Below are 19,312 nucleotides of genomic sequence, written 5' to 3'. Positions count from 1 at the left end.
GTTTTTGACATCTTCATTTGAGGTAAAGGTTTTGCCATCCAAAAAATTTTGCAGGGACTGGAACAAATAGTAGTCGGAAGGCGCCAGATCTGGAGAATATGGTGGATGTTGCAGTACGTCCCATTCAAGCTGTAAAAGTTTTTGGCGAGTGACCAAACTTGTGTGAGGTCTCGCATTATCCTGGTGGAACACTACACCCTTTCTGTTGATTAATTCGGGCCTCTTCTCTTTAAGTGAATCATTCAATTTGTCCAGTTGATGACAATAGACTTCTGAATTAATCGTTGTATTGTCCGGCAAAAGCTCAAAAAAAACGAAGAGCATCACCTTTTTTTGGTGAATGTTGGCTTTTGACACGCTTTGAGCCGGTTCATCTTTTCCGCTCCATGACCTCTTGCGTTTAACATTGTTGTATACAACCCATTTTTCGTCCCCAGTAATAATCCGCTTCAAAAATGGATCATTTTCTTGACGTTTGAGGAGCGAATCACACACGTCAACGCGACGATACAAATTTCGCTCCGTAAGGACATGGGGCACCCACACATCGAGCTTCGAGGTTAAGCCCATGCCTTTGAAATGGCCATAAACAGTCGAATTCGACAAATTTAACCTCTCACCGGTCTCTCGTGTGGTTATTCGCCGATTTGCATCAACTAATGCCTTTATCGCATCTTTGTCAGCTTCGACCGGCCTTCCAGACCGTGGTGCATGTTCGACATCAAAATTGCCGGATCGAAATTTTGCAAACCAGTTCTGGCACTGGCGTACTGTTAACACGCCTTCTCCATACACATCCGACAATTTTTTTCTCGCTTGGACAGCATTTTTACCTTTTCTGAAGTAAAAAAGTAAAATATGACGATAATGCTGCTTATTGCTCTCCATATTTAAAATTGCACCAACCAAAAACTACTGCGTAGAATTAATAGAACTTTTTCACACACAGGCCTTGCAATATCAGCTCTCAAGACATATAATGGTTATGCGGCTTAAGTGTGAAGTTGGTTTCGAAACAACGTAATTAAGTCCTCTGACGGGAAAAAACGAAATGACTTTCCGAACACCTTATATATTTAGATATTGTGGTTAGTTTCGACGTAAGACTAAATACCTTATTCCTAAAACTCTCAACATTATTTCAGTTATATTAAAATCCGAGCATCTGGAACCTCCTTAATTGAAATATGCTTTGTCGTATAACGGTCAAATTTCTGAATAAACGTCGGGAACAGCTTTGGGCTCTTCATTAAGCTTTTGAGAAGAAAGCCCTCGACACCTTTCAACTAAAACCGAAATTATATAATTTTTAGTAGATTTTCTTAGTCATTTAAACTGTATATACCCTAACATACGTTTTGCCATTGAATTAGAAACTAATAATAACCTCCCATTCTTAGATATTCCTTCCCATTGAAAATCAGACCTACCATTGGGCCATTGTGTTTACAGAAAATCTACGCATACAGATATGCATTGTCACAGCACCACCACCGGTTATTAACCCTCTATCAAGTATCTACGCTCGTATAAAAAAATTGTATCTCGGTAACGGTAGGTCCAATGGTACAGAGATGATCACCGTCGAAAAAAAAAATCTTTTTTGTCTGTCCGTTCTCCGTTCTCGTCTTTTGGTTTTTTCTTTTTTGGAACTCTGTGGGTCGGAACTGTGATAGAAACTATTGTGACGGGAGGTGAAACTATGGTTCTCTATTATGACTCTCTATCGAAAAAAGAATCAGTGGAGCGGCGTCGTAACGGTGGAGCACTGCCAAAAAAATTCAGAGTCTGTCAGTCAACAAAAAAGGTGATGGCCACGATCTTTTGGGATTGTGAAGGAATTCTTTTGATAGATTTTAAAGAAACTAATACCACTATCAATGGTAAATATTACGCAACATACGTGTAAAACGTCGAGGAAAACTGACCAGAGGCGTGCGTCTTTAGTCTCTTAGTCCGGATATGCCCCCCAGCGACTATTATTTGTTTGGATATTTGAAAAACGACTTACGTGGACGGCGGCTTAACTATGAAGTTGAGTTAAAGAGGCTGTTTCAGCTCATTTTGCAGTCAAACCAAAACAATATTTTTAGAAAGGGATTGAGTTGCTAATTAAGAGATGTAATAAGTGTATTGAAGTTAAGGGGGATTATATTGAAAAGTAATAAAAAATTGTTATTCTACTTTGTTTCTTTCACATTCAGGCCGGGGAATTTTGGCGCTGCCCTCGTATAAGCAGGTACAGGGTAAACTGCGAGGCGGTTTCGGTCAAACTCTGAAGAAACCAACAGGATGATTGGCGAAACGTTAGCAACTTCGACTCGGCAAAAACCGACACAGGAGGAATCCAGAAGTTTTGGTAAATGGTGTAAAACAAAGTCCCGAAACACGCGGAAGTTTGGTTTCGCGCGCGGCTATTTGCGGACGTTCCTCGGTTAAAATTAGCCGATCAAGATTAAAACGCTCGCTAAATTTAAAACGAACGCAGCGGCGATCCCGAAACCGTGTAACTTGTTTACCGTGGGGCAGAATCAATCGCGGACAATGGCACCGCATCGAAGCCGATAAATTATCGGGTGTCGGTTTTTCGAAAAATCGATGTTTTGGTCGCGACGTAGCAGATATGGAAAATACCGGAAACGAGTCCTATTTAAAGTCCGGGGCTTTAATCTTACGACGAACTAACCTGTTCACACGGAAACTGACTATTTAGTATTCTCTGATTAGAACCGAACACCTAGAAGCCTTAACATTCTTCTATCATAATTTTCCAAAGAAGAAAACTAACACATCTAATGCGAAAGTTCTTAGGGCGTCTTCTGCCTGTTGTGTAAGAGAACAAAAAAAAAATCTTCACAAGAACAAGAATCTGTATCTCTCTAATGACCGACATTTTACTACAGTTGTTTTCTTGTGGACTGACTATTTGGTATTCTCCGAATGAAGCTAAACGCTCTAGTAAACTCTTGAAGTCTTAACTAGCAAAAACATCTAATACATTAATTAAAGCCAAGCTTCCTCATAAACGTTAAGTCTTAAAATTTTCCGATCACAATTTTCGAAAAAAAAAAGTTTAAAAAATAAATTCCAAAATTGAATGTAATTGTGTTCCTCATCTCCAAAAAAACATGAATCCTAGTTTTCATCTGGACACTTCAAAATCAGCTTGAGGTTTAACACCCTGCATATCTCTAACATGTTTAAATGAGAACCGACTATTTAGTATTCTGTGATAAAGACTAAACACTCAGAGCTTTAAGAGGTGTAATAAGAAGGATGCCACAATCTAAAATTGCGAGATTTTAGCGCCCTCTACATATTATGTCCGAAATGTAATTTCAAGCTCTTTCCTAATATGTAAAAGAAACATCCTTGCTCAGGAAACAATGATCCAAATATAACTTGTTCTTAAAAATAAATAATCGTTCATTCGCAGAACTCCGAGGCTAGGTCCGATTTGGTACGTTGGCGTCTTGTCACTTTGTGGCGGAAATTCCATTAAAGCGACTCGCAGGGGAGAAGGTTAATAAAGGCGCCATTTGAAAAATTTGAAAAAATTAAGTATGTCCATGCCGCACCTATGCCGCTCCCAGTCCGGGATCAAAACCTTGCTGCTCCAATTCTAGGCGCCAAGTTGCCAACTTAAAATTTAAGTCGGTACTTTATACAAGGACAAATTAATTTAGAAGAACTGCGTTAAGGGCGAGTTCTTTTCATCGCATTTTGTAGCAACTAGAAAAAGCAGCAACCTAGAATACATGTTATTGGTTAGTGATCCCAAAGAAATGAACAATATTGATTGGTGTGATTGGTGGATATGTTCGTTCATCTCTCGTATAGACAGGTCGGAACAAAAATCTTTCAGAAAGATGTTCTGTAATTTTAAGGTGCCTTTTATCAGAAGAAACAGAAGAGTTTTCTTTAACAACTGCGCGGCTACTAGCTGAATATTCCCCCTTCTCCTGTAATGTAATGTAATAGAAAAAGCAAAAAGAAATCGAAAAATGTCTCGTACAAAGTGTAATATGGATCTTAAAATGTAGTTACTCACTTCAAACCCCTTGTTATATAAGTCAGCCAAAAAATAAAAGTAGTTTTCAGAATGCTGTTCTAGATTTGTTGGATGAATAGTATAAAATGTTGTTGCTTAACTTTAATTATTTCTTTTCTTTTAATTCGATTTTTTTGTTTAATTTATTATTTGTTTATTGTTTTGATTGTTTGTTAATTAAGTTACTAATACATATAATTACAATATATAAAATGTACATGTACTGTTATTTAAGAAAGAATATCGTCAGATCGACACCATTTGTATCTAACAGCGTAAAAATATCTTTGTATATGAAATATGTTTCATAAATATCGATAATGAGACTTAATTTTATCAGTTATATAAGTTAAGACAAATTCAAATAAACAACAGACGTAAATATTTTTTGGTTTCCCGTGAAAAATTCGCTCTCAGTTAAAGGAAACGAATATTTTTGCATATTTGAGCATATAAGCAAAAAAACTGATTTTTATCGCGGCTTAGCATGTACATGGAACCACTGTGCAGCGTGACATAAGCAGAATCGCGTCCAATCGAGAACGCAACAATCGCGACAGCGCTGGCGACGCTATCGTCTGTGGTCCGCGTCTTTCGGTTACCGTAGATCAGCGTTTGGTGTGAGACAAACGGCGTTGTTGTCGCTGGCCGCGAGTTCCGGTACATTTCTTTTGTCCCGCCGCTCCGCGCTGCCGTTTGACGTCGTTTCGTCGCGGTATTTTTGATGTTGTCGGAGGTCGTCTCGGCCGCCCATTGTTTTACGCCGCTTGTCTCGCGAAACTCGACACAGGCCGGGACTCGCATTATTTCGAGGCCCCTCTCTCGAATTTTAAACCGTGAATCCTTTTTTCCATCCAAATTAAAACTCTATTCCATCAAAAATTGGAAAAACTCTTCGTGACGTCACCATAATATACACGCGGCCCCGTGGGAATTGTTAAACTAACCTAAACTCTTGCATTTACAGATTCCATGGTGATCCTGTCGTCTTCAGAGTTTTATAGTATGAGTATGGGAAGAAAAATGATTCAAAGTGTTGTTGTCATATTTGTTACTTTATATAAGGTTTCACCTCGTTTGCGTACCCACAGTACATTGTGAAGTCTTCGAACGCGTGTAAAATAATTCCGAGTATTAAGCGAATATTTGGCAACCATGGCGTAATCTGATCATAGACGGATGACGGTAATGGGCGAGCGCCCTGAACGTCCTCTTTTAAAACAAAGAAGAAGAATGATTCCGTGGTATTGTTGTGTTGTGACGTCACTTATGAGTTGGTGTATGTCGCGAATATTTGGCAAGCGTGTTCTAAATCCACCGATAAACATTTTTAGCCAATAAAAAATCATTAGGGACGCGGCCAACCCATTGGCGTGCGCTGACGTCAAACTTAAGTGTTTAAATAAGCGACGGGAAATGCAAGGTAAAGTCTGTTCATAGATATAAAAAAGTGACTAACTGATACGAATTAAGGGAAGACCCGGGCAAGCTGTAAGAATGAAATATGGCCGAACAGGTCCGTACTTTGCTTAGAATTTATTGCACTTGCGGATGGATGGACAATTCTTGAGAAAATCCGTTAAATTGTTGGAGAATGCCTTAAGTGTGGAAGTTTACGGGATTAGGCTAAAATATCGCGGACTTACTTGGCGGAGGTTATTTGATATTCGAGTTTGGGTTCTGCTGGCAGTTTGTCGGAAAATTATTAGTGGGCGCGAAATGAAAAGCGTAGAACTCGTGAAAACTCTCGTCCGGAACGCGATTTTCGGTTTAATTTAAAACGTCCGCGCCCACATTCTACGGATGTCATTTCTCCCGGTTTACACGCGATCGGGGATCTATTTATAAGGCGGGATTGTGCAAGGCCCTCAGAGGATGTTAACCTTCGTCGGCAGAAAACCGGCCGTTTGTTTCGGAAACATCAGAACCCCCGACTTGAAAAACCGCTCCAAAGCGGTGCAACACCCCCTTCCCCCACCCCCCGTTTATCTCAACCATTTATCCCGTAGGTCCAACAGTTGTCGGATCGATAGCGGCTCCAAATGACTGTTTCTGCAGGCCGTGAATCGAACTGATTGGCGAAAACAATTATCGGGCTTTGCGGATGTTTTTCCCGCATTTTTGTCCCCCCACCCCCCAAACCCAACACAATTTGATCGGAAGTTGGGGGGGGGGGGGGCAGGCTGTAGATTGAACAATTCCTTCTAGTATGCGCAGCGTTCTTTTTATTTTTTAAGATGATATTTGAATGGCGATTGTCATTCTTGTTAATTACCTCTAGTACCACACCCTAAACACCCAAATATACAGGATTATTGTTTGTTTGTTTACGTTTTATCTGGTTGCTTTCTCCAAATCTTGTGCATGGCAACGAACCTTATATCTTGGGAATAAGAGGTCCTAGGGGACCCCCATTAGTACAGAAATGATCAATTTTTTTATTTTATTTTTTTAACCCAGATCTAACTCCGGGGTTGACATTGCTATGTCCAAAAAACACGATGAGTGGTCGAACTTTGAGGTTATTGCCTTGAAATTTAGCAGGCATATAGCTTTGGTAAAACTGTATTTGCAAAAATTCGGGAAAAAGTCAATTCTCGAAAACGGTTGATGGGACCAAGAAAATTCTTGAACTAGAAACTATACAGGGTGTGCCCGGTAATCGCAAAAAACGGAAAATATGGTTTCCCTAATAATAATTGACGCATTGTCGTATAGTAGGTATGCACATCTAAAAAGTTTGTATTTAAGGTTTTAAAAGTCGTACATCACAGTTTTGTGATATGTCTAAAATGCATAAATGTATTCAAATAAATTATATTCGATTTACAAAACAATATCCTTACATTTAAGTGACCTATTTTGTCATTATTATTATTATTATTATTATTATTATTATTATTATTATTATTATTATTTTTTTTTATTCACGTTTTCAACGGTAAGTAATAATGTTGTCGGCCTGGTTGGGCAAGACATCATTCTTTTTCTTCTCTACTCTTCTATAATTAATACCCTCCTCATTATGTTGCATGTTGCAAGTATGGCCGCTTTTTGCATCTCAAGATAGTATTTTTCGGGAATCTGCAGTTGTTTTAGGCCATCAAGGGTCTTCTGCGGGATTTCTCCTGTGGCTCCTATAATCAATGGTACTGTGCGAATTCCTGAGACGTTCCATATTCTTCGTAATTCGTTTGATAGAGGTATGTATTTTTCCAGCTTTTCAGTGTGCTTCCTTTCCAGGTTGGCAGGCGCAGGGACAGCAATATCTATCAGCGTGAGCGCATTATTATCTTTGTCCAGCAGGCAGATGTCAGGTCTATTATGTTGCACAGTTTGATCAGTCAGCATAGTCTTATCCCAGTAGATTTTTGCTCTATCATTCTCCGTTACTGGATCCGGTCGGTACTGGTAGTATGGAGCTTCATGTTTTTTTATTCCGGCAATTTTGCAGAGCTCTCGATGGACAATTTTCGCAACATCATTATGTCTAGCAGTGTAGTATGTAGGAGCTAGGATTTTACACCCACTTGTAATATGTTCAATGTTTTCATTGCCTTCCCCACACATCCTGCAGCAGGATCTTTCTATCTGTGGATCTTTCACAACATATTTCAAATGTGATCTTGTTGGTAGTATTTGATCTTGGATGGCACATAAAAGCCCTTCTGTTTCAGGGAAAATATTCCCATGTAAAAGCCATCCCAGTGACGCCTGTTTATTAATATTTTCTGATTGCAGCATAAATGGATATCTGCCATGCAATTCCTTGCTCATCCATTTTTGGGTCTGATTTGCCACATTATATTCAGGGTCAATTTCAAGGTGTATGCTGCTTAGATTAAGGGGGGTAAGGGATTTGTCGCATTTGTTTATAGCATCGTGAAGGGCCGATGTCATTGCGGTTTTAGTAAAGAACTCTCGAAAGTTTTTAATCTGAGTTCTGTGTAGTAGTCGTAGATCAGTGATTCCTCTACCTCCCTGCCTTCTTGGCAGGTGGAAGCGCTCTTTACTCGATTTTGGGTGGTGGGCCCTGAATCTTGTATACATGGTTCTAATGGTCCTATTTGCATCTTCAAGGTCGGTGGTGGTCCATTTAATGACTCCAAAACTATGTGCGACAACAGGAATTGCTAAGCTGTTTGTAGCAGTTATTTTGTTCCTTGCCGATAGGGATGTTTTCAATATCTTTTTTAGTCTCTCCTTCATGGTGTTAATCAATTGACGTTTAACTTCTTTTTTGTCTATTCCCTGTGATTGCAGAAAGCCCAGATATTTGTAGGATTCATTTCTGTCCATTGGTAGAATCGCGCCTCCGCCTGATCTCTGCAGAAGTTGGAAATCTTGGCCCTGGCTCCATTTGCCTTTGACAACAGAGTTGGTCTTGCATTTATCAAGGCCAAAACTCATCCCAATATCATTTGAGAATTCCTCTACTGTTCGTAGGAGCCTTTTCAATCCATTGTTGGTTTCTGAGTATAATTTTATGTCATCCATGTAGGCTAGGTGGCTTATTTCTTGGTTCGTGGGTATCTTATAACCGCTTCGCTTGCTCTTTATAGCAGTGGATAGTGGGTTTAGTGCTATGCAAAACCACAGGGCGCTTAAGGCGTCGCCTTGGAATATACCCCTCCTTATTTTTATATTTATAGGCTTGAACATTGGGCATTTGGAGCTGATAGTAACGTTGGTTTCCCACATCCTCATCATGCTAGTAAGTAGGTTTATAATGAGCGGATTGATTTTATATAATGAAAGACATTCGATTAGCCAGGAGTGCGGGACGCTGTCGAAAGCTTTCTCGTAGTCCACGTAAGCTGTATAGATGTTTCGTTTGTTTACTTTCGCGTCTTCGATAGTAACTGAATCTATGATTAGCTGCTCTTTGTACCCTTGCGCGTGTTTTCTACAGCCTTTTTGCTCCTCTGCAAGGAGGTTGTGCTCAGAGATGTGTTGATAGATTTTTTCGGATAGAATACCGCTGAAGAGTTTGTATAATGTCGGTAGACAGGTTATCGGCCTATACTTTGCAGGATCATCCTGTGGGGGATCAGATTTCGGCAGAAGGTAAGTTGTCCCTTTTGCAAGAAAATTTGGGAATGTCTGTGGATCAACCAGGATTTCTTGAAAGAGTTGAGCCATCTTAGCGTGTGTTGCAACGAATTTTTATATCAGTAGTTCTGCATTCCGTCCGGACCCGGTGCCTTCCAGTTCTGTGATTTTGAGAGTGTCTGTTTAATGTCGTATATTGTAATTGTCGGAGGTAGCATCATGGGTATCTTCTCGGTTTTCTTCTTCTCCATTGCGATCCATCCAGCATTATGCTTGTGGTTTCGTGGGTTATCCCAAACGTTGCTCCAGAAGTTCTTTACAGCTGCTTCATTAGGGTATTGTGCGTCGTTTGTTTTTTCTTGTGAGCCATTTAGTAAGTTGCGGTAGAAGACTCGTTGGTTTCTCGTAAACCATTGATTATCTCTTCTGCGATTATAAGATATACGATATTTTCGGAGACGATATGCATATATTTGGAGTTTTTGTTTCAAAAGATTTAGTATCTCAGTGGCAGTGGGGTTAGATAGACTGGTATATCTATTGATAATGTCACGGCTTTTCCTTTCGACTTTTGCAGTTGTTCGTTGTTCGCTGACGTATTGTGTCAGTACTCCAATTTCTCTACGTAGTTTATCTATTTTCATGCTAATCCTAGAATCCCATTTTGGTTTCTTGGTTGTCGTGAGCTGCGCTGATCGATCGTTGTGTTTTCGGATCTTTTGCTCGTGGATCTCTAATGTTGTAATTGCTGCAGCATATACAAGATCGTGTAGCTGCGCTAAGCTCCTACACTGCTCAATTCGTCTAGTTAGTGCGTTGTTGATAATCTTTAAAACAGAAGTAGTCTTGTTGTTTGCTTTTAATCTGGGAATTTTTGGTCTCAAATTCGGGTCTATTCCCCGAAACAGAGTGATGTTCCCCTGTAGTTGGTCGTCCGCCTGTCGCTCATCATCAGGTAGCACTATCAAGATCTGGTTTTGTGTGTCTTGGGTTTCCTCTGTTTGTGCAGCGATTTGGTGTCCTAAGCTGACAGCTACTTCATTGCGAATACGTCGAGTAACGTCTGGTGGCAATCTATTTTTTGTAAATAGTTCTCTTCGTTGGCACATAATATTCATCACTGTTTTACCGGATAGTTCGGGGAATTTCTGGATCATCTCTTGATGCAATCTGCGGCCATAAGGGTTCTTGTTATTATTATTATTATTATTATTATTATTATTATTATTATTTATTATTATTATTATTATTTCTGTTTTAAATTTATTGCACCCCATCCTATATTATAACCACCAAATAAACGAGAAATAACGTTACAGAAGACGTCTAACATTTAAATGACTCCATTTTGCTTTTTTTTTTGTGTTAGAATTTGAGTCAGGTCAGATATTTTACACGATGGCCACCAAATAACGCGAAAGGGTGTATCAGAAGCCCTTAATGTCTTACTAATGTCAAAGACCATAGATGACATTTAAATGACTCCATTTTGTTTTTTTTTATGAGAATCAGAGTCAAATCAGCTATTTTACAAGCTTTATATTACGGCCAGCAAATAACGGGAAATGATATATCAGAAGTCGTTACTATGAATATCGCCTATTAATGTCAAAGACGAAATTTTTGATGAGAATCAGAGTCAAGTTCGCGCTGCTGCTGTTTAAAGCCTCTTTTAGTAAGGCCGTTATTATTATTATTTTAATTTTTTTGCATTATAAAGAAATGATGCATCAGAAACCGTTAATATGAAGTGAATGTATCGTCAAAGACGATTCGTGTCATTTAAGTGACTCAATTTTGTCGTTTTTTATTAGTCGGGTGGGGGCGTGGACCCTGACCGTCTGATATTACTACTGGAGGCTGGAAAACCAAAAATCCAGCCCAAGGTAATATCGCGACCTTTAAATGGCGCTCTGTCACTCGAAGCGGGCACTAACGCAATCACGGGGGCAGAGGGGGCGGCGGCGACGTTAGTTCAGGCTAATTGCGGTCGGTGTTTGCCGAGGGGGGCCGTGCGCGGGGCTCGCAATTTCCTGACGAGCAGCGTCGGCGGCCCCTTTCGGCCAAACTCGTTCCGATTAAGGCGACCGCGACATTTGCGAAACGGCACACGTCAAACCACACTCATCGCTCGACTTACCCGCGTGTTTCGCGAAAATCCCTAGAAAAACAGAAAGCGTTATTCGTTTGTTTTCGTTTCTTATCGGTCGACGTAAAGCTGGTGCCGTGCGTGTTTTTGGGCGCGATAAGCGCTATACGCGCCAGATAACGAGATAGAACCCGTATTGCTGATCAAAAACAATATGACCCTACGGTGACATGAAAACTAAGCTCGTCGGTGGTTTAGTTACGCAAAACGGCCAAGTAAATAATTAATACTTTTGCATTCCGAGATTTAAAAAAGAAACTACCGAACACAGAATTGACGTCATTAAGTTGCCACTAAGTGCCTTGGATTAACCTGACTGAAGATGAAAATACATCTTTTTGTCATTTCAGATTTTAATTATTCTGGAAGGAAGGAAATCTCTCACAAATGCTATCATCCAATACGAGAAATAACGTTTCAGAAAAAGTCAATGTGTCTTACTAATGTCAAAGACGAATAATAACATTTAAAATACTTTGCCAAAGGACGAGAAATGCCTTGCCAGTTGCAATTAGTGTGAAATGAATCTATGGCCTACTAATGTCAAAGACGAATGATGTCATTTTGTCAATTCTTATGAGAACCAGAGTCAAGTCCGCGATTTCAAATACCTTACCAAAGAACGAGAAACGATTTATCAGAAGCCATTAATGGAAACGCTTACTAATGTCAAGGACGACATTTAAATGACACCATTTTTTTTTATGAGAAGCAGAGTTAAGTCAGCTATTTTACATGTTTTATATTATATCCACCAAATAACGAGAAATGATATGGCAGAAGTCGTTAATATGAAGTGAGTCGATCGCTAACGAATGTCAAAGACGAATGACTTCATTTAATTGACTCTATTTTGTTATTTTTATGACAATGGGCCTCAAGTCTGCTATTTTAAATACCTTGCCAAAGAGCGAGAAATGACGCGCCAGTTGCCATTAGTGTGAAATGAATCTATGGCCTACTAATGTCAAAGACGAATGATGTCATTTTGTCAATTCTTATGAGAACCAGAGTCAAGTCCGCGATTTCAAATACTTTACCAAAGAACGAGAAACGATTTATCAGAAGCCATTAATGGAAACGCTTACTAATGTCAAGAACGAATGATAACATTTAAATGACATCATTTTTTTTTATGAGAAGCAGAGTTAAGTCAGCTATTTTACATGTTTTATATTATATCCACCAAATAACGAGAAATGATATGGCAGAAGTCGTTAATATGAAGTGAGTCGATCGCTAACGAATGTCAAAGACGAATGACTTCATTTAATTGACTCTATTTTGTTATTTTTATGACAATGGGCCTCAAGTCTGCTATTTTAAATACCTTGCCAAAGAGCGAGAAATGACGCGCCAGTTGCTATTAGTGTGAAATGAATCTATGGCCTACTAATGTCAAAGACGAATGATGTCATTTTGTCAATTCTTATGAGAACCAGAGTCAAGTCCGCGATGTCAAATACTTTACCAAAGAACGAGAAACGATTTATCAGAAACCATTAATGGAAACGCTTACTAATGTCAAGGACGAATGATAACATTTAAATGACACCATTTTTTTTATGAGAATCAGAGTTAAGTCAGCTATTTTACATGCTTTATATTATATCCACCAAATAACGAGAAATGATATTGGCAGAAGTCGTTAATATGAAGTGAGTCGATCGCTTACGAATGTCAAAGACGAATTACTTCATTTAATTGACTCTATTTTGTTATTTTTATGAAAATGGGCCTCAAGTCTGCTATTTTAAATACCTTGCCAAAGAGCGAGAAATGACGCGCCAGTTGCTATTAGTGTGAAATGAATCGCATGCTATTGTCAAAGACGAATGATAACATTTTGTCAATTCTTATGAGAACCAGAGTCAAGTCCGCGATTTCAAATACTTTGTGAGAATGAGAAACCTATTAATATAAAGTGAATCCATCGCTTACTAATGTCAAAGACGAATGATGTCATTTAAGTGGCTCTATGTTGTAAGAGAAATAATGAGTCAGAAGCGGTTAATATGAAGTGAATCTGTCGTTAAAGACGAACCGTATCATTTATTATTTTTCATGAGAATTGAAGTTAACATCGATTTGAAACACTTTTTTTGTCACCTATGACAGTTAAATTGGTCGAATGACGTCAGTGAGTATGAAGTGAATCTCATTTGTTAGGGTCAGAGGTGAAAGGTGTCATTCTTTTTGTCATTTCCATAGCATGTCAAGTCAGATTTTAGTTATTTTGAATTATGGTCACGAAATATCGAGTAAGGACGAAAACGAAGACTTTACTTTACGAGCTCCACGTCACTTCTTTTCTGTCATTTACATGACCATTAGAATTAATTTTACGTCACCATTTGGTCATTTTGACGGGGCAAAGGGCGTCAGTATCATTTGCTAATGATGTAGTGATTTTTTTGTCATTTCCATAGTACCGTCAATTTCAAGTCAGATTTTGGTCATCTTCTATTATGTCCGCAAAACAATAATGTCATCATAGGAACGATTTTGGTGTTATTTGTATGACAATGGGCGTCAATTTCATGTCAGGTTTTGGTTGTTTAGTATTATGGACATCAAATGACCAAAACCTCACGTTAAATGACAGAAAAGACTTCCACATTCACTTCGGCTTTGATATTAGCAGACGTCATATTTTCATAATTTGGTTTTATGGTCATCAAATCACGGCATGGTCAAAAATGCACGCAAAGAAAATTTCACGTCACATTTTGGTCATTAATCCAAAAATGACGTGACGTATCAGAGAGTCATTTCATGTCATTTCATGACCAGCCGTTATTATCATTTGACGATTTCTTTTATTTGCACGCGAAGTCAATTTCGCCTCAGATTCTGGTCATCAATCCAAAGATGACGTGACCTGCTAATTATCAGAGAGTCATTTCATGTCATTTCATGACCAGACGTTATTATCATTTAAGGATTTTTTTTGTTATTTGTACGCGAAGTCAATTTCACGTCAGATTTTGGTCGTCAATCCAAAAGTGACGTGACCTGCTATTTATCACAGATTCATTTCATGTCATTTCATGACCAGACATTATTATCATTTAAGTTTTTTTTTGTTATTTGCACGCGGAGTCATTTTTCAGTCAGATTTTGGTCATCGATCTAAAAACGGGGAACAGAATTTTCGAATTCGAAACGCGCCCGCCATTACGAAGCCGCGGGCGGTAATAAATTTGGCTTCGCGTATTTCGGCCGGTGGCGTAATAAAATTTTACTATCGACACGAATTCAAACAAACGTTTTTCACGCCCGCGGAAAATAAACAAAAGCCGGCAGAGGAAAAATCATAATTTCGGTTTGTTATAAGAGCGCGGGTTTAAATTTTCGGCGCCCGTCGACTGATTTAGGAACGAACAACAAACCGCGGGACGCATTTAACCTTGAAACGACCTTGGGCGCAAATCGCGCATTTGCAACAGTCTTACTTACACAATCGTCTTTTTTTACGTCCACCCTGTATAAAAATATCTATAAAACTTTTTCGAAAGCATACGCGAAATGATCAGGATCGAAAAAAATTTTTTTTGTTTAATTTTGTCCGTTCTCCGTTCCCTATCGACGCTTCAGAAAAACGTGAATAACTTTCGAATTGCTTAAGTCAGCGCGCTGAGATTTGGTTCTTTTTAAACGGCCCACGAGATACATAACCGTGTAAGAAATGGCCGCGATCAGACAGTGGCGTCCATCTTTTTTTCACGATTTTCGTCTCCTTTTCGTACATCAATATGAAACACGATGAGTGTCCGAGATTTGCAGGTATCGATTACAAAATTGGTATAAATATAGAGTTTAGTTCACTAACAAAAACCTATTCAAACTCGGGAGGGCTGGGGAGTCGGGAAAATTTTTTAAAAAATTAAAAATCGAATTGGCAAGGTATCGAGAAAAAATCATATCTCAGAAACGGTATATACGATCAAAAGGATTTTTCAACCAAAACACGCGCGAGATCTGGGCCCTTTATTCTTGATGATTTTTTGAAAATGTACAGGGTGCGTCGGTGAAAAAAAACTGAAATTGAGCATAACTAGAAGGCGGTGATTTAGATGTCAGTCAAAACTTTTGTATTTAAGGTTTTTATATATCGTACAGTGTGTTCAAGATATTAAGTGCAATATAAAGAAATATAACAAAATTAACAGCTATCCACTTCAAGTTAGGTAGAGAGGTAGTAGTCTACACCGGCATTTAAACTGTTGAAACCGGGCGTCATTAAATGTCGCGAAGTATTTTTTTAAAATGTTTGAAAAATTTCTTTTGATTATTTTGACTCCCGCAAAAAATTATTTTCTCAAAAACTGTTTACCCGATCGGCAAAATTGTTACAAGACGCAGGAGATCCCGTGCTACAACTTTTATTTTAAGTATGTTTTGGATTATATACCGGGTTTTTTAATTATAGACAAAAATATAATGAGCTCTGAAAATTGTTCGTTGTTAGAATAAATTATTCAGAAATAGCGGACCTTCCGGCGAAATTTCGAATTTTATAACGTTTCGCGACATTTTTGAAAATCTGAGAAAAAATGGCCGCCGCAGGCGGATCACCGCCATTTTCGGTAGGCTTCTGGATATGACGGAGGACTAAAAAAGGGTCCGCGTTTGATTGCGCTGCTCTAAAGGTTCAACATTTATCGCGTTTCAAAAAGAAAGAGAACAGAGAACAGACGACAGCGCGGATAAACGATTTCTCGTCCGAGTTTTCACTGGTTGACTGGCGAAACTCGAAATATAATTCGCGGAAGGCCGAAACGAGAGGCGTCGTCACCAAAAATTCTGGAAAACCGCTTTATTTTTAACCGCCACTAGAAAAGTGAGGTTAGGGCACCGGAAAATCGTCCGAAAAAGGTCCAGTTTTTCGGGTTCCGCGAGTCGGCTCGGCGAATGGAAATTTTCGAGATTTTAACGAGCGTTTCGGCGCGTAATCCGAATCCCGCGAAATCGAAAAAAAAAGGCCGCGTTTAAATTTAGAAACTAATGGTTCGGAGAGATCGTTTGAGCGGGAGTCGAATTCGAAGTTTCTCGCGGTTATTTTCGGACGACGCGGGTCTTCGAGAGGCACAGGTCGAAGTCAAGGTACGCCGCCTCTTTAGGCGGAGAACGGAGGAAAAGCTGGTTTTCGAAAAAAAAAAACGGACAACGGAGAAGAAAAAGAAAATCTATTTAACATTTTCTTTCTAAAATTTGATTTAGCTTTTATTTAAAAGCCAACTTCTTTATTTTTTATTTTTACGACTGTGACTCTTCGTCCTCAAACGACTTCAAAATTTTAGGTTTTATCGAAATAATGTCTAAACTATGGTGAGAAGATCTGTGAAATACCATCATCATCTTTGTAAATACATTTCCCTTATTTTCTTGTGTTTACTGCAACATTCTTGAATAAAAAAGACGGTTAGCTTTTATTGAAAAATGACTTATTCAACTTGGATAAGATTGCCTCCTCAAACCTAGACTGCCATCTTCAATGTCTTTGATTTTTCAAAATTGAGTTAAAATTTTCGAATGTTTTCTCTACATTCTTGAATTGAAAAAAAATCGTTAGCTATTATCGAAAAACAACTCATTCAACTAAGCATGCATTAGATCTTGATAATCTCCAATGTGTTTGATTTTTCAAAATTTTTCGCAATTTAATTTTTTTCTTTCAAAATATTTTTTTTCTATTTTTAAAGCCATTTCGAATATTTTCTCGAAATTCGCAAATTAAAAAAAAAATGGTTAGCTTTTATTGAAAAACAACTCGTTCAACTAAGCTCGTCAGGGTCATTAATGAAAAATGAATTGTTAAAAATTCTGAAGGAAAATATATTTTCATGTATTTTATTTAGAACATTATTGGTTCTCCAAGTATTCGGGTTTAAGTTTTAAACTTTCATGCACGTTGTACGTTTAGCAATTCTTGATCTAGCTTTTATTGACACAACAGCTAAATTTTGGATTATTTACAAGCATGTGCCTTAAACTAATTTAGCTTCAGCTTCTACGTACCTTCTACTCTGATTAGCAATTTTTGGTGATTTTGAATTATTTTCATTAATCTTTCCTTAAACTAATCCAGCTTCAGCTTCTTTGCCGTTCTAGTTTGATTAGTAGTTTTGATGTAGCTTTTATCGATATTACACTTACATTTCGAATTATTTTCATTACTCTTTTCTTAAACTAATTTAGCTTCAGCTTCTTTGTCGTTCTAGTTGGATTAATATTTTTTGATGTAGCTTTTATTGATGTAACACAGATATTTCTGATTATTTTCAAGATTATGCCGAAAACTAATTTAGCCTTAGCTTTTATGAACGCTCTAGTTGGTTTAGTAAATTTTGATCTAGCTTTTATCGAAACAACACTTTTATTTTTGATTATTTTCTAGCTTATGCCGAAAACTCATCTAGCTTTTATGTACGCTCTAGTAAATTTTAATCTAGCTTTTATCGAAACAACACTTATATTTTTGATTATTTCTCGTCACCAAGTTTCCTGTAAGCATGTGCTTTAATCTCACTTAACTTCAGCTTCTCTGTGCGTTCTAGTTTGATCAGCAATTTTTGATCTAGGTTTTATCGAAATAATTACACCGCTATTTGGGCAGCAATATATTTTCTTTTTTGTAAACTTATTTTTTTAAATTATTTTTTTTAATTTAGAAAAATTTCACACTTATAACCCGGATTTTTTCGAAGCTAATTGAGGTGATTTAGCTTAAGCTTTTATGCACGTTCTACACACTGCCCAACTGGTCCTACGAGGACTCACCTTTCGACGTGAAACTGAAACTCCTCAAACGGTACGAGTCCTCGTCCTCCTCGACGTCAGCGGTACACTGTTTCCGGGTTTCCGGGACGTCCAAAAAGGCGGTACTTTTCCTCTGGTACACCGAAGTACCTCTTCTCTGGGACCCCTTCCGTCTGATGTTGGGGGACACGTCGGGGGTGGAATCTTCGGTCAGCTTCGGCTCGCTGGTGCTCTGACTCTTGTCCGCTGCCCCTTGGGGCAGCGCCATCTTGGTACGTACCGACCTCCTGTTGGCCACCCTCGCGCTTTGCGACCTTTAAAAAATTAATAATAATACGACGCGGATCAGTCGAGATAGTGGGGAGACGGCGGGCGTCGCGACGTACCTGGCGGCGGCGCGTCTGCGTCTCTGGTACGGAGGGGTACCGTCGACCGTTGGCGAAATCGCTTCCATACTCGTACTACCGGTGGCGCAAATGGACGCGGAACGACCCTTAGAGCTGCGGGGCGTCGGATGCGGCCTATCGTCCGTCATTGCGGTAACTGACGGACGGCGTCGCGACGCCGCCGAAGCGAGCGCGTCGTCGGCGAGAGAGAACGCGGCGTTGCCGCGTCGCGCACCCGAAATGCCCAACCGAAGGGAAATTTACGATAATTGTGAAGTTTTTGTTTTTAAATAAGGGGTATGGTGTACCGCAGGGCACGGTTCTGGAGCCAAGCTTGAAATCGAATTTTCGAAAGTATCTGCGCTCGTATAAAAATTCTATATCTCGGTAACGGTGAGTCCTACGGAATCGCCGTTGATACGGAAATGATCACCGTCGAAAAAAAATTTTTTTTTGTCTGTTCGTCCGTTCTCCGTTTTCGTTTTTTGGTTTTTCCTGAATAACTTTCGAACCGTTGGAGCTACAAAATTGAAATTTGCCTCGTATATAACGACGCCGATATCCATCTTTTTTTCGCGTTTTTGGACTGTTATAGATTCGGGTCAGTGATCCGTTTTGGTGCTTTTCGCCTATTCGAAGGCATTCGACGCTATATGTCACGAACTCCTGTTAGCTATTTTAAACTATGTCGGGTTTGCGATAAAGCTAATAAAAAGTTATCTTGTTGAATAACAGTCCTCCTTACTAGATAAATAAAATAACATATCGGACAGATGTTCATAGATTGAACCTTAGATTTAGGGGTCTTATCTCTCCACCAGCACACGGGACGTCTTTTTTTCAAAGAAGCTTCTCCTATAATGTTTGCAAACTTTACAATACAGTTCTTCTCTCTTTAAAAGCATTATCACC

General features: G+C 38.9%; 1 protein-coding gene across 2 annotated transcripts in view; it reads right to left on the bottom strand.

Moving 5' to 3' along the window:
* Positions 1-18,549, bottom strand: part of LOC132707109 (GTP-binding protein REM 1) — a 28,495-nt gene extending 9,946 nt beyond the window's left edge. The window contains exons 1-3 of one of the 2 annotated variants that reach the window (XM_060678800.1): positions 18,401-18,549; positions 18,036-18,328; positions 11,244-11,264 (exon numbers count right to left, since the gene is read on the bottom strand). In XM_060678800.1, the coding sequence (XP_060534783.1) occupies positions 11,244-11,264; positions 18,036-18,328; positions 18,401-18,549 (463 nt within the window). The remainder of the gene's footprint in view (positions 1-11,243; positions 11,265-18,035; positions 18,329-18,400) is intronic. The other variant, XM_060678801.1, reaches the window with a different exon arrangement.
* Positions 18,550-19,312: the final 763 nt, after the last annotated feature.

Source organism: Cylas formicarius, unplaced genomic scaffold (genome assembly GCF_029955315.1).
Source record: "Cylas formicarius isolate icCylForm1 unplaced genomic scaffold, icCylForm1.1 PGA_scaffold_9__14_contigs__length_23061073, whole genome shotgun sequence".
NCBI lineage: Eukaryota > Metazoa > Arthropoda > Insecta > Coleoptera > Brentidae > Cylas > Cylas formicarius.
Note: the sequence above shows the minus strand (reverse complement) of the source record. Positions and strands in the feature narration are given on the sequence as shown.